The sequence below is a fragment of the Drosophila santomea genome, chromosome X, assembly GCF_016746245.2.
Source record: "Drosophila santomea strain STO CAGO 1482 chromosome X, Prin_Dsan_1.1, whole genome shotgun sequence".
Taxonomy (NCBI): Eukaryota; Metazoa; Arthropoda; class Insecta; order Diptera; family Drosophilidae; genus Drosophila; species Drosophila santomea.
Genome location: NC_053021.2, coordinates 16508475 through 16523746, shown reverse-complemented (window position 1 = coordinate 16523746; position 15272 = coordinate 16508475). Strand labels below are relative to the sequence as shown.

The 15272-nt window shown below is 48.9% G+C and overlaps 2 protein-coding genes across 5 annotated transcripts; one reads left to right on the top strand and one right to left on the bottom strand.

Annotated features, from left to right (window-relative positions):
• The first annotated feature begins 770 nt into the window (after positions 1–770).
• Positions 771–3430, top strand: LOC120457052 (O-acyltransferase like protein). The gene is made up of 4 exons (XM_039644226.2): positions 771–1081; positions 1191–1914; positions 1983–2916; positions 2980–3430. The coding sequence occupies exons 1-4, from the start codon at positions 889–891 to the stop codon at positions 3118–3120; spliced, it is 1992 nt and encodes a 663-aa protein (XP_039500160.1). The 5' UTR covers positions 771–888; the 3' UTR covers positions 3121–3430.
• Positions 3431–3556: 126 nt separating this feature from the next.
• Positions 3557–15217, bottom strand: LOC120457051 (spectrin beta chain). Of its 4 annotated transcripts, none has more exons than XM_039644221.2 (8): positions 15051–15216; positions 5453–11702; positions 5188–5384; positions 4950–5118; positions 4517–4567; positions 4258–4364; positions 3977–4143; positions 3557–3896 (listed from the first exon to the last, which is right to left on the bottom strand). In XM_039644221.2, the coding sequence occupies exons 2-8, from the start codon at positions 11499–11501 to the stop codon at positions 3710–3712; spliced, it is 6927 nt and encodes a 2308-aa protein (XP_039500155.1). In that variant the 5' UTR covers positions 11502–11702; positions 15051–15216; the 3' UTR covers positions 3557–3709. The 4 variants fall into 4 exon arrangements, with proteins under 4 accessions (XP_039500155.1, XP_039500156.1, XP_039500157.1 ...); XM_039644222.2 differs by having other exon boundaries at positions 15055–15216; XM_039644223.2 differs by lacking the exon at positions 4517–4567 and having other exon boundaries at positions 15051–15215.
• Between the last annotated feature and the right edge of the window lie 55 nt (positions 15218–15272).

The following is a 15272-nucleotide window of genomic DNA, read 5'->3' as shown; positions in this document are numbered from 1 at the left end:
AGTAGTTGGACTTTCTCACCTCTGGATGGTAGTTCACGTAGTGACGATGCGCACCAGAAAATGTGCCAAATCGACTACTAAATATGTAAAAAAGGATAAGGGAATTTGGAACAATGTAATGTCGAATGTAAAATCACTGTTCGTTACAAAACTGGTTCTCTGAACTTTGTATATTAGAGGTGCGTTCGTTACTAGTTGCTCACCTTGTTGAGCGTGCATTTGTTGAATTACTATATGCAAAATATTTATTATTTTCCAATAAACGGCCCAAATTATTGACCATGTCTGAACTTTGTATATTAGAGGTGCGTTCGTTACTAGTTGCTCACCTTGTTGAGCGTGCATTTGTTGAATTACTATATGCAAAATATTTATTATTTTCCAATAAACTGCCCAATTGATTGACCATGTCTGAACTTTGCATATTAGAGGTACGATCGTTACTAGTTGCTTACCTGGTTGAACGTGCATTTGTTTAATTACTATTTGCAGAATATTTATTATTTTCTAATAAGCTGCCTAATTTCTTGACAATGTAGTATTAGTGTTTACCCTTTCTAGCATTGTTTAAATTAATAAGCACAACCTAAAAGTAAAAGTAATTTCCGACACAAATGGGTTATCCGTACCCGTACCAGGTAAACCTCAGTCGAGAAGTCCAACATGCTGTCATTCGTGCTAACGACAAAACAAGCTCAGGTTTAGTACAGATGTAAGCTATAAAGCAACTACTCAGATCTTAAAGAGCGTCACGGATCACTTGGCCCTAAATAAACGGAGATTATGTGGATCGGCTTAGACTTTGCTTCATCCCCGGCACAGAATTAGTTGTGCGGCGTCTGTCGTGAAGTACTGAGGTGTTCTGCCCCCAATCCTCCGATCGTAATCATGCTCCTCGTTCTGCTACTTATCCAAATTATCGCTGTGCTCGGCGATGTCGGGAACTGTGAATCGAAATCCCTGCTCAAGGACCTCATCGAAATGGTTCCTCAACATCAAAATGCCACACTGTCCAAGTGTGAGGAGCAGCTGTTGGAACTGAGAAAATCTTGGCAGGATCAGCAGTCCTGGGCACTGAAAGGTAGGTGTGCAGGGTGCTTAAAAGTCCTCGCAAATAATCACCGAAGGATAACTTTTTATTCAAATAAAATCCTTATATTTAAATATTTGCTATTTAATGCAATCGCTAGCTATTGACGCCTCCGGCGAGGGCTACTCCAACTTTATGATGGGCCAGAGCACCTGGCTGGGCAACAGATTCACCTGCCGCGCCGTCAATGAGCCGATGCTCCGGGATATGACCTCCAGCAATTTCCGCCTGCTGCGCTCGGTTTCGCCCATTAAGTTCCACTATCTGGTGGCCTACATTGAATCCAATTCGCCGTGGCAACTGGAGGTGACCATCAAAGAGAATCCCCTGCTGCACATTGGCCTCTGTATGCCCACGACCTGTGACGTCCCGGAGGTGGAGCAACTCATCCGAAGAGCGATGGCCGAGAAAGGGTCCTTCCATTGCTGGGATATGGATGCCAAGTTGGCTTATGCCAAGAAACCAGAGCTTAAATCCCATTTCTTTAATAGTGGAGCTGTGCAAATGTTCTTTGTAGTGGCTGGTGTGACCTTCCTATTGACTCTCGTGGCCTCCACTGGTCTTGGCCAACACTCACGCATCCTGGCCTGCTTTGATCTGGGCGCCAACTGGCAGCTGGCCTGGAAGCCAGTTAATCCCAGCCAGGAGAATAGACCCATCAATGGACTGCGAGTGCTCACCGCCTTCTCATTGATTGGCGTCCATGTGATCTGGTACAAGTACTTCTCCGTGGATCAGTCGGTCGAGATGCTGAGCAAGCTGGTGTCGATGACCATGCGGCATACCTACTGGCCCAGCATGGTGGAGATCTTTTTTGTGGTCAGGTGAGAATGGAATCCGAGTACCTTAGGTGGAAGCACAAACTCAAGCGAAACTCTTTTTACCATCGCAGTGGTTACTTGACGGTTTTGAATTTCATCAAGGACGAGCAACTGCAAAAGGATATCGCCAGCGATGGACTCCTGGGTAACGGGCGTCGCTACCTCAGACAGTTCATCCATCGATACTGCCGGCTGGCTCCGCTGCAATTTGTGATTATCCTGATGGGTGTGGTCGTCATCGAGTACCAGCGTCAAGTGTCCGTTTTGCATATAACCGATCCGCAGGACGAGCTGTGCCGACGCAACGCCGTACGCAACTTTTTTTTCATCCAGAACCTGTTTCCCATTCAGGTGATGTGCGGATCGTGGACCTGGTCGCTGGGCTGCGACATGCAGCTGCACATGATGGCGATGCTGCTGCTCTTCACGCACACCAAGCACCCAAATGTGGTCAGGTGGTTAATCCATCTGCTGCTGGTGTTCAGCGCCTTGATGTCGATTGTCATGATGGAGATCAAGGAGGTGGGCTCCAATTTCGAGCAGCTATTCCACACCAACGAGTGGTCGTACATGAGCCCGTTCATCCGCATGCTCGCCTACATAATTGGTGGCTCCTATGCCTACTCCCACGTCAAGGGTACGCGCACTCCCTTCGATTTGGTAATGCCAAATTGGTGGGTCAGATTGTTGGCCATTGTGGGCATTGGCTGGCTGACAAGTCAGGTGGCCATGGATGAGCTGCCAGCCACCAGTATTATTGTCACATTCATGGTCATTCTGCGGGTTGTGGTGACCACGTCGGCCAGCCATCTCATCATCTGCGGCACCAAGTCGGACAACAGCGACTCATATGCTCCTACGCGCTGGCTGCTGGCGCTCCTGCAGTCGGAGCTGGTGCAGCGGATCAGCAAGTTCACCTACGCCATCTACCTGCTGAATCCCATTGTCATCATGTACTTCTACCACTCCTTCAACAATGATGTTAAACCGGACAACACCATGATAGTGAGTTCTGTAACTATGTTAATAGGGATCCATATAATTAATTAACTATTTTTTTTCTTCTAGATAATGCTGACCATCTCCTGTTCGGTGGTGTGCTACCTTTTGGCCATTGTAATGACGGTGTTCTTCGAGATTCCCTTCAATCGGCTGATCAGTCTGATAATTAAGTCTAGATCCACTATTCCAACGAAAAAGAGCCAATAGATACCAGTAGATCATCCCCAAATCCGACGAATATTTTGCCGGAATTTCAAACTTAATTCATTTAAAAATAGCAATCAAGAAACCTTCACAATAAATTGCACTTCGATTGCCAAAATCAATAAGCGATAGCGGTAATTGATCAATTCGCCGGCAATTGGTGTACTTTAAAGGAATATTTCGTTTATTTATCGAATACATTGAAATGCATACACGAGTTGGTTTCCTCAAATTTTTTGTATGTTTTTTGTATTTTTTTTTTATCTTTATATTACTTTGTATTTGTTTAAATAAATAAGATACATACGTTTAATCATAATAGCAGTATTTATCGTGCAAATTTGATAAGCATAATAATTGTTTACGTTTTGCTCGTTCTTCTCTCTTGCAAGTTTTTGTCGGTTTTTTTGTTTTTTTCTCATTACGAAATAAGTTTAAATATATGAAAAAAAAATATATATTTGCTTCTTCTTAATTTTTGCTGTATAATTTGTTGTCGTTTTGTATTTTGTATTATATCATTTGTCATCATATTATTTGTTATTTGTTTTAATTAGCTGCTCTTGCTTATGGTTGCGTTACGGCTGTTAGTTTACTTTTTCTTTAAAGTAAAAAACGATCTGCGCTTTGGTTCGTCCTTTTGTGAGGTGGCGGGCAGAGTCTGGGATCTGCTGGCGGCCACCGCTGTCGAATCGCTCTGGGCTTTCAGGGAGGTCACCCACTGGGACATCTCGGTGTCGTCATGGGCCTGCAGCAAGAATAAGGCTCCGTTGGCGAGCCTGTATGAAGCGAATATATAGAAAGTATATCCGATAAGTAAATGGGTATACACAATATGGATAATATTTTTGCTACTCACTTGACTCGCAGAACGTGCTTCTTCTTGGTGTAATCACTGGCAATTTCAATGGCAGCGTTTTGCAGATCGTAGCTGGGCTCACCGCGGAAGGTCAATTCGGGATTACTCTTATAACCCTTCTGATCTTTGTAGAAAGAAATGCGTCCGGCCCTGGCAGCCATGTATACCTGAGAAACAAAAAGGGTTTATGGATGATAAATGCAAACTTTTTAATGTTGAACTCTTTTAAGCATTCTTGCAAAATGCTTTTATATCCATTAGTTAAATGGAAATGACCTTACCTTGTCCCAAGATCGGTTGGAGGCCTTTTTGGTGGTCGAGTCCCACTCGTGTTTTCGTGTCACATAGCCTTCGTGTCCCTCGCCGGCGCCGGGGGTTGCACCTCGTTCTAGGAAACAGACAAGAAAATTATTAGTTAATAGTTTCATTGCCAGGGGGTTTTCAACATTAAAAATAAACGCAAGCGAAATGAATAAGCTCCATGGGATCACATAGATGCGAAAGGACATGGATCTGCGCCTACATAATGATGCTTTATACCTGTTTGGATCTCGACAACGCGCTCGAACTCGACGGCCGTGTCTTTGGCCGCTTCATGGGTTTAAGTTGATTGGTTAGTTGGTTAATCCGTGGCAAGATGAGATTGGTTTGAGTTTGGTTAAGTAGGCATGATTGAATGACAGAAAACGTTAAGAGAGATTTTGGTTAGACGAGATTTGCAGCAGGATCTTGAGTGCTATCTTGACTGGGATCTTGACACTGCGGCTGGGAGGGATGTGGATGTGGATATGGATTTGGTTGCGGATATGGCAAAGGACAACTGGACTATGATACAGTATTCTTGAAAATAAACACACAAAATGTTCAAGCTGTATTCAACAAATGTTGAATGCTATTGTTATATTAATAATGTATGTTGCTGTATTATTTTCAACAATCCTATATATACCAAGTAACAGTTTATACTTCATACCTGAATCGTCGTGCGAGGCTCCAACATCCACGTCGTCGCGTCGCTCAGCCTCTCGTTTGGCCTGTTCCGCCGCCTCTGAGGCGGCCTTGGCCTCCTGCTCCTCCTTAATGCGTTGTCGCTCCGCCTCCTCCGCCAGCTCCTGGCGCCTCTTCATTTCCTTAAGCTCAAACTGAAAGCGAAAATGGACGTTTAAATGTTATGGGCTATACTAAAAATATATTCGCAAGCAAGCACTCACTGTTGTCAAACGCTCAAGAGCACTGAAGCGCTCCTCTTGGGCGGCGGCAGACTTTTCAAAGGCCTCGTGCTTCTTAATCAGGTTCTCGACCTCGTCGATTGTGTGGCCCAGCTCCGAGGAGAGCAGGTAAGGCTCCTGGGCGATCAGCCAGGCCTCGGCCACGGCAGCGTCTCTGGCGAACTGGTACACCTCCAGGACTATACGAATACAATGGAAAATCGGTGATTAACCAGGGCGTACCTTTTAAATATAGAGTTTTACTCACTCAGCTGGAGATTCTCCCAGCGCTCCTCCCAGCGGCGAAGCAGGGCATTGCGGCTATTGCTCAGCGTCATCAGGCGATCCTTGATGTCAGCGGAGGCGTAGTGGTTGCGGGTGAGCAGCTCCTTGCCCAGCGAGATGCACGCACCGAAGTTGTCCTCCCGTGTGTCGATCTCGGCCTTAAGGCTCTGGTGGTTGTTCATCAGCAGCTCCACGCCGGACACGTCGCGCGGCTTCTCTGACGTGTTCATTTGACGGACGAGGTCCTCCATCCAGATCATCAGGATGCGCACCATGTTAAAGAAGCGGAATAAGTCGCCGGTGTCGGCCAGTTTCTGTTTGCGGGCATCGCACATCGCCTGAAGATTGTCCCAGGCATGGAGCACCTCCTGTTCCCGATTGGTGATCTCCTTGGCCTTGTCACCAGCATAGGCGTCCTGCAGTTTGGCGGACTCTTCCTGAATCTGCTGCACTTGTGAGTATAGGGTGGTGAGGTCTTGCAGGAAGTTGTAGTGCTTGCGCTGCAGCGTCGACACGGAGCCGGCATCGCGTCCCAGTTCATCGGACACACCATGCTGCTTCTCCAGGATGCGGCCCAACACATCCTTGCAGTCGTGGAAGAATTTATGCAGCTCCCGGGAAGCGGCCAGCATCTGGGTGCGGGTCTCGATCAGCTCCAGCAGATCCTGCCACGATTCGTTGAGGTTGTCCTTCCATTCGGCAATGGTGGCGGAATCAGAGTGTCCGGCCTGGATGAGATTATCGGCAATGCCGTTCACCTTGGCCACTCGCTCGCCGCCAACGGCTTCCGTGTCACGGGCAAACTCATTGAAGCGCTCCGACAGCAGGGTGACGTGGTCAAAGTCCTGGCCCAGTTCCTGGGAACCGGCCACAACCTCGCGATCGGTGATCCATTGCTCCAGATCGTCGACCTCGCGGCTCAGCATGAACAGCTGCAGAGCCTCGTTGAGGCGAGCCCTCCTCTCGCCAGCCAGATCCTTCAGTCCAGCATAGAGCTTATCCAGCTGCGATTGCTTGACGGCCACGGCATCGCCGGAGGAGATGTCATCCCCGCTGAACTGACGCGCCACCTCGCCCAACTGGCGAATGGTGTTGGCGTAGTCCTCCACGGATTGCTCCAGGTTTTCGTGCTTCTTCATCAGGTTCTGGGCACTGATCTCGTCCTTGCCGCGATCCTCGACCATCATGTACAGCTCCTGCTCGCTCATCCAGGACTCCGCCTCCTGGGCATCGAAGAAGTACTGCTGCACCTTCTCCGACTCCAGCAGATGCTTCCGTCGGTTCTCGATGGCGTCCTTGAGCTCCTGCCACTTCTGGGTCAGATCGCTGATCAGTGCCTCGAACTTCTTGGCATCCTCGTGGCCCTCGTCGATCAGCTTGCGGCCATTGTTGCAGATGGCATTGATGCGCGGCTCGTGGTTGTCGATCTCTGTGGCCAGCGACTGGTTCTTCTTCTTCAGCACATGCACGTTGAATAGGGAGTTGCCGTAATCTGGTGAGTTGGCCACCGGCAGCTTCTCGTCGATCCAGAGCTTCTCGTCCTCGACATCGCGACAGAACTGGAAGGCCTCCTTCTTCTTCTCCAACGCTTTCTGGCGCTCCAGAAGCGGCGCCTTGATCTTCTCGAAGCGCTCGAGCACGGCCGTCTTCTTCACCACAATCGGTTCGATCTTCTCCTCGGGCACAGTCTTCTGGAGGTATTCGGTTTGCTTGTCGATTTCCTCCACTTGGCGAGCCTTTACCGCCATCTGGGTCTGGATAACCTGCTGCTTCTGCATCAGGATGTTCACGGATGTCAGATCGTTGGCAGTGTCTCCGCTGACAATCTGCTTCTCCAGGTCGGTGATGTAGGAGTCGATGTCGTCGCATGTCTGCTGGACAAGCACCTCGCGGTTGGCGTCGAACAGCATGGCGCCCTTCTCCTTGGTGTGCACCTCCAGGTCGTCGAACTGCTTGGCCAGCTCCTTAAGCTTGGGCTCGATGACGTCCTTGAACTCGGGCTTCTCCTTGGACAGCTCCTGGGCGGACTTCTCTGCCTCGAATAGGCGCTCCTTGTTGGCGGCAATCTCCGCCTCGAAGGCCTGATGGCGCGTCCACTTGGAGTGGATGGTCTTTGCGCTCCTGTACGACTCGTCCTGTGAAGTGGCATACTTCTCCTGCACCCACTCGGCCAGCTCTTCGAGATCCTGCAGGAACTCGTGCAGTTTCACCTGATTCTTGAGCTTCTCGTGTTGGTCCAGAGCACGCTGACGGTTGTCATCCCGACGTCCGGTAATGTTCTCCGCACGCTTGCCAATCTTGTCCGCATCGAAGTGATCCTTCTCCACCAGGGTGTCGGCCACCTGCAGCAGGGTGTTGATCTTGTCGTCGTTAGCCTCCATGGTAGTGAGGAAGGCCTCGTGGCGCTTCAGCTGATTCTCAGCCTGCTCCAGGTTGACTGGGGTATCGTCCTTGCTGAGGAAGTGCTCCTGCTGGCTGAGCAACACCTCCGTCTGGCGGGCATCGCGGTTGAACAGCTGCTGGTCCAAGCTCTGCGACAACAGCACCTGCCTGTTCTCCCACATCTGGTGCAGCTCCTCCCAGCCATCCTTCAGGGCGTTCAGGCGCTCCCTCAGGAACATGTACTGCGGATCGTCTGAGGTGCTTCCCTCGGAGGTCAGCTGCTCGCCGTACTCCATCATGTTCTTGTAGTCCTCAGTGTAGTTGTCAATCTCCTCGCGGATCGATTGATGCTGGTTCAGAAGCTTCTCAGCCTCCGGCAGGGAAGTGGGAGTGTCCTCGGAAGCGACGTCTGTCTGGGTCTTGGTCAACCAAGTCTGGAAGTGATCGAGATCGCGCAAGAAGCGATGCAGATCGCCGGCCTCCTCCAGTTTCGAATCGCGCTCTTTGAGCATCTGGGTAAGCTGCTCCCAAATCAACTCGATCTGGGCAATACGCTCGCGGATGATCTTGGCCTCCTCAGGATGCTCATCCTCGATGCTGTTGGCCTCGCGTTCCAAGCTCGAGAGCTTGGCCTGAATGGCGGCCAAGTCGCGTTCCATGCCGCTGAGGCGACGCTGCAGGGTCATCACTCCGGTCAGATCCATTTCCAGGCTGTCGGTTTCGGTAAGGATGCGCTTCTTGTCCTCAATCCACGAAATGGTCTCGCGGCACTCAATGTAGAAGGTCTGGACGCCATGAGCGGACTTCAGATCATCCATCTTGGCCTCGGCCTTCTCGCGCAGGGTAGACCACTCCTGGTTGAGGTGGTTCTGCCTCTCCAGTATCTCATCGGAGTTGGGATGCTCGACGTGGAGCAACTGGCGGGCCAGTTGATTAACCACGGCAACGCGCGACGCATTGGCGTTCATTTCCTTGTCGAAGCCCTCGAAGCGGTGCTTCATGATCTCCACATCCTCGATGTCCTTGCCAGGAGTCATCGTGTCCAGCATCTTGGTCTTCTCCTTGATCCATTGCTCCACGCCATCCGCTTCGGACATCAGCTTGTACAGGCTGAGTGCGTCGAGCAGTCGCTGCTTGCGCAGCTTGGCCAGCTCGGTGAGCTCCTTGTACCGATTGTCGATCGATTCCAGGCGCTTGTCCACATTGGCCTTTTCCGCCTCGTTTAGCTTTAGGCTCTCCGCCTGTTTGTGCAGGGCATCGATCACTTCGGCGTAGTTCTTCAACTCGTCGGCCACGTCCTTGTGCTTCTTTAGGAGGGACTGTACGTTGGCCTCGTCGCGACCGACGTCCTCGCTGGAAACAATGCGCAGGGTGTCCAACATCCAGTTATCGACATCATCGGCATCGGCAAACAGCTGGAAGTACTCGACGGCGTTCTCCAAGCGCTGACGGCGATACTTGGTGAGGTCCAGAAGGTGGTCCCACTTGCTGAGGATCTCCTTCAATCGATCCTTGATGCGATCGGCACCAAAGTGACCCTCGGTGATCAGCTCCGACCCGACCTTGGCCACATTCTGCAGCTGGGGATCGTGCGACGTGATCTCCGACTCGAGGGCCTTGTGCTTGCTGAGCATCAGATTGACGGTGGTCAGATCATGACCCACCTCGTCGGTGGAGACGATCTGCTCCTTCTCCTTGATCCAGTTCTCCTCGTCGGCGGTGTCCCAGTAGAACTGCCAGAGTTTGCGGCTCTCCTCCAATCGGCTGCGACGTTCCACGGCCAAACGGACCAACTCTGCGTAGGCATCCTCCAGTTGCTGGACGCGCGACACAATGATTTCGGGATCGCAGGGTTTGTACGACTCTGGGTCGTCGCTCAAGAACTTCTGCGAGTTCTGAACCACCACCTTGACGCGCTCGCCCAGGATATTGATATCGGCCTCGACAAGTGAGTGCTTCTGCAGCAGATCCTCGACGCCCATCAGATGCTTTCCGTAGTCGTCGGTCATCAGCAGCTGCTTGATCTCCTCCATGTTGTCGAGGATGTAAAGCATCTCCTGGAAGTTCTGTTGCAGTTGCAGCGAGATCTCCAGGCGCATACGGCGCGCTCTCAGGAGCTCCAGCAGATAGGTCCACAAGCGCATAACGTTGTCCTTGCGCAGCAGGATGCGCTTCACATCGTGATAACGCTCCGATTCCAGTTCATCGCAAACGGCAACCACGGCCTGGACACGCTCCTCGTAGGCGAAGATGTCGGTTTCGATGGCCTCGTGCTTCTTGGCCGCCGCCTCAACAGCCGCCAGATCGAAGCCGAAGTTATCCTGGCTGACCAGACGTTGATTCTCCGACAACCAGGTCTCACGCATGGACGCCTTGCGGTCGAAGCGAGCGGCTAGCTGCTCCAGCTTCTCCTGTCGGATGAGCTCCTCGCGCAGGGCCAATTCGCGTTCGTGTTCCGCCTTCTCCAATCGCTCCCAGGCCTTGTTGATGTCCGAAATCATTTTGCCCTCCTTGGGTGTGTAGGGCTTCTGGTTGTTGGCCCGCATCTTGGACTGCAGGGTGAACAGGAGCACCTCCAGATTGCCCTTTTCGACGAACTTGGGCGGCTTCTCGATGGTGCGGTAGTTGGAGAACTGGGCCAATTGCCCTTGGACGCCGGCCAGCGAGTTTTCGAACTCCCGCTCGCCCAGCGACTGGATGGTCGTTTCGATCCACTTGAGCAGATCACTGGTGAAGTGCTCGTAGTCGTGGACCATTTTGTCGTTCTCCATGGCAATGCCAACCACCTTGCCGATACGCTTGCCCTGCACCGTCTCCTGCTTGAGTTTGCTGAAGTAGTGATAGTAGGTGACCACGTAGGTGATAATGGACTTCTCATCCGGATGCTCAACGAACACATCCTCGGCATCGAGGAGCTTGGCCAGGCCAAGTTTGTCCTCGGCCACGTCAAAGGCATTGTTCAGGTTGTGGATGGCGTTCGTCTTCGAGAGCTTCTCGAACTGAACCAAATCCGGACGGTGTTTGTGGATGATGGCATTGAAGGCCAGGCCATCGCGCCACGAGGTGGTGAAGTTGCGCACGTTCACATTGTGATAGCCGGCAGTCTTCATCTGGCACCAGAGCAGCAGGGCGTCCTTGGCCGACTTGGTCTCCTTGTTGTCCACCTCCTCGATGGTGATGTCCTGGATCTGGAAGCGCAGGATGATGGTCCAAATCAGGCCCAAATTGAGGGAAGCATTGCCATCGACTATGTCATGGGAGCCAATATTCTCCAGATGGACGCGCTGTTCGCGCAGGAACTGCAGCGCCTTGTCCACGTTCTCCAGGCAGTGGATACGCATCTTGCCCTTGGTGGGCTTGGGCAGTCGCTCGCCGGAGAGGACCTCCAGCAGTTTGATCAGGTGCTTGCCATCCCGCATATCCACATAGAGATCGGCAATGCGGCAGTTGACCCGGCACAGATGCGAGTTCACCCACTTGGTGAATGTCTTCTTTTGCACACTCTCACGCTCCTCGGCCAGAGCCTTGATCCTGGACCGCTCGAACAGTCGGGAACTGGAGTTGCCGCCATCGTACTCGTACTCATCGATGTACTCGTTGCCAGGACCCTGGCTGGGATCCCAGCGAACAATCGAAATGTCCGTCGTCATGGCTGGGGATCTACGGTTTCCACAGTGGTTTCGTGCTTAATTTAGTTAGTTGATAGCTGCTTGTCTATAGTGTGTATAGAGTGTCAAGTGTTTGGGTTTTGTCGTTTCGTTTAAAGGGAGCTCGCCACTCCTCCGTTCGTCGTTCCGCTAAGTTTATCCTTTCAAGTCCAAACCGAATGTGTTGCCTTCAGAAGAGAATCACTGGAAAAGGCGTTGGGAAAATCGGTTAGATAATTGTCAGCAGCGGCTGGTGATTCATTTATGTATGTCAGTTTTCGTTTTCATTTTGAGTTTGGGTTTGGGTTTGGGCTGCCATGGCGGGATGGCATGGCGTCACGCGGGTCGCCGGGGTCACCACTAGAATGTCCGATCGTAATTGTCACTATGACTTAAAGCGATTACATCACTCTCTGGCCAAAAAAAAAAAAGAAAAAAAGAGAATACATAAAACTGGGGCGGACCTCCCCCAGCCGGATTCGAATGGCAAAACCGTGAAATTGCAGGAAATTCAATTCACAAAAACCATCGAAACGGCAGACAAAAAAAATTAAAAAAAAAAGGTACATATGTACATATATGTGTATACTGTATCCACATAACAAGTAGCTAATTACTGAGGGTTTGCTTTACATGCGGGCTTCATTCATTTAGGGGTGTCATCCATGTAAATGCACCATAGGTTACTGTATTTAATTGTTATTTAATTGCCCATTCATTGACAAATAGTTTACTCTAACCATTGCATATAACTATTTCTTGTTATTTTTTGAAATTAAATAGTAAAAACGATAGGGAATATCAATAAATAATCATCAAATATCAGTAGTAAATAAATAATACATTTCAGCTCGATTGCTAAAGTTCGCTGCTATCTTTATGACCTCGACTGTGAGCACACATCACACATTTCACATTTTCATAAATCATATTCATGCTGGGCCCATTCAGTTTCCATTTTTCCATCGGCGAGCTTTTTGTTTTACGTGTGTCCGTATGTCTATCACTCATTTACATGGGCTTGTATACTGGTATTTTACTTGTTTTTATCGACGTAGCCGACGATTTGAAATTATGACCTATTCACACGCCAGTTGGCTGGCCCTCGAAAATCCATTCGGTTTCACACATCGCAGCGTTTTTCACACTTTTGCAAGCTTTTGGACTGCAATGAAAATGGGCGAAGTACTTGGGCTGTACTTTTTCCACTTCATAGTTTTTTTTTTTGGTTTATTGCGCACTTTCTCCCCGGCTTTCACATTACAAATTAGGAGAACACAGAAATTAATGCAGAACTCAACATTTTCCCAAAATTTTAATAATTTTTTCTTTTAATTGTATTGAAAGTTGTATTTTATGTCCGTAGATGTTTATATTTAATACATTTAATGCATAAATAATCAATATGATGATATTTTTTAAATTACTTGTAAGACAAGCATTGAATTATTCACTGAATTGCCTCATTCATTCATTGAATTAAGTAATATAAGCTTGCCGACCTAGGTCAAAAATAGAATCACTGATTGAATCAAGCCCCTTTTATTCTGTATACCAGTGGGTTTTTGTGCTAATGTCCTTTGACCTTTATTCCCGTTCGCTTTTGCACAGGTGCCGGGGTCATTCCCTTCTACGCACACGATTGCAAAAGCAGCAAACATAACTTTTTCCCATCGTTCGTTATCGTCCTCCTCCACACTTCGCTCTTCCTCTTCCCGCTTACACAATTAACTAAGCTGCTGATTTCATTTGTACTAATTTTATGAGAGCACCGCAACAACAACACCCAGTGAAAAGAACAACAAGAACCATAGTGCGAGCGGGAATTGTTAAAACAAACAAAAGCAAAATCAGCACACACGCACGCAGCAGCTTCTATCTTAGTATTACGTAATATTTTTATTAAAACGAAGCTTAAAACTTTGAGAGAGCGAGAGCGAGCAACAACAAAACTGGAGCGGCAGAGATGGGTAGAATGGCAGAGAGGGAGAGAGTGTGCTATTGTATCTATATATCTGTATCTGGAAGGTGGTGCAGTTGGAGTGGGAGTGCTGAAAGTGGGAGCGAGCAAGGGATAGAGGGGTGGAAACTGCACAAGTCGCTCTCACGGGCTAGCTCTCTCCTGCTTACACACCTCACCCACCCCACCTCCCCCCTTCAAATTGTTGGTGCTTTCTAGACTTAATTATGATGGCCGATCCGATCCTCTAGTTTCCAGTGTGAGTTCATCACAGAGAGAGACACAGTGAGAACGGAAGAAATAGAGAGAGCGAGAGAGAGCGGGGCGTGTGTGCAACTGCGAGTTCAATTAAACAGGCCAAGAGTTCAACTTTGGAAACTTGGAAATGAAACCACCACCAAAGTTGAGTCTTCGCTAAGGAAAAACCAGTTTTCCCTGCCATTTATGAGCAAGTTAATGAGTTTTCGGCGATCATTTGATTGAATGCCTGTATGTTTGTAGGTGTGGGTGCGGGTCCGGGTGAGGGTGTGTGTGTCTGTGTGTGTTGTGTTTACAACTGTACGTGTGTGATTTGTCATAAACAACAACAAGGCAAGAACAGCAGCGACAAGGTGAAACACAAACAAACCCACAAACAAACAAACATTGGGCAAGTGCAGCTCTGTATATTTGTGTCTTTTAACTTCTTCGTAATTTCGAAAAGAAACTTCAACTCGTGACCTCTGAGGGGAGGTGAAATGGCGGGTGGGTGGGGTTGCAAGGGAAATGGGAAATGGGGAGTGTGTGTTATTTTTAGCCGATGTGTTGGTGAGCACGTAACTGTATTTCAGCCAAGTGCATAGGCGTATGCGTATCTATGGGGAAGAAAAAAGAGCGCACCGCTTGTATTTCATAAAAACTCACAAACACACGAACAACCTCAATGTATGATACATATGTATATATATATATATCTCCGATTAGGCGATAGCCGTGTTCTTCATTTTTTATCACCAACGGAACAACTGACGCAAACGTTACTTAAGGCTTGCGCTTCTTTTTTGCACAGCACCGTGTTTTTCATAATTTTAATTCACAGCTCAAAGTTTTGGCCCTACCATTGAGGCACATTTACACCAAGTAAATTAAAAAATACAAAAAAAATGCGAACAACACTCGTCCAATTCGATTACTCGAACAAGCACACACACAAACTCACGCACGCTACGCGCTCTCACCAAAAACCGAATGATGTCATCATCGGAGGCAGAGGCAGCGACGCCGGCAGCGACGGCGACAGCGTCGAAATATATGAGTTAGCAGGCAATTTTAATCGATGATGTTTTTATTATGTACGTTGAGATGTAGCGAAAAATCACTTGGTTTTCATATTTTAGCACACTTCTCATTCCCAAACCAAAAACACACACACACACTCGCACAGCAAGAGTAAGATACTTTTTGCTCTCTTTTGCCACTTCTGCCTTTTATTGGTGGCTCCTTTTTCGTGGCCTATTCACTTGGGCGTTGGTCTATTTCACATTTTCCCCGTTCGACCGCTTGCAATTCGCATTTCGCGCCGTTTTCACTGCACTGCGGCGACTTTCACTTACCTACTCGATAATTTTGCAGCTCCGCTCGCCCTAATTGATTCATAAAACACAGTTAATTTCATAGATTTAGCACGTTCGACTAAAAATCTTCGGTCTGGCGGATGAACTTCACTTGGCGAGAATGGAAAAAATGTATGTATTCAAAACATCGCGTTGCGAACGAGTGAACGAAGTGAACCAGCGCGAGAAGGCGCTAAAAAACGCTTACTGCGCAGTGTGACC

Excerpts from the sequence above, each read along its gene's own strand:
- LOC120457051 (XM_039644221.2), bottom strand. The coding sequence starts at position 11,501 with ATGACGACGGACATTTCGATTGTTCGCTGGGATCCCAGCCAGGGTCCT. Across the intron at positions 4,144-4,257 it reads CCAACCGATCTTGGGACAAG|GTATACATGGCTGCCAGGGC; the intron begins GTAAGGTCATTT and ends TTTGTTTCTCAG. Across the intron at positions 3,897-3,976 it reads AAGCACGTTCTGCGAGTCAA|GCTCGCCAACGGAGCCTTAT; the intron begins GTGAGTAGCAAA and ends CGCTTCATACAG.
- LOC120457052 (XM_039644226.2), top strand. The coding sequence starts at position 889 with ATGCTCCTCGTTCTGCTACTTATCCAAATTATCGCTGTGCTCGGCGAT. Across the intron at positions 1,082-1,190 it reads GCAGTCCTGGGCACTGAAAG|CTATTGACGCCTCCGGCGAG; the intron begins GTAGGTGTGCAG and ends TGCAATCGCTAG. Across the intron at positions 1,915-1,982 it reads GAGATCTTTTTTGTGGTCAG|TGGTTACTTGACGGTTTTGA; the intron begins GTGAGAATGGAA and ends TTACCATCGCAG.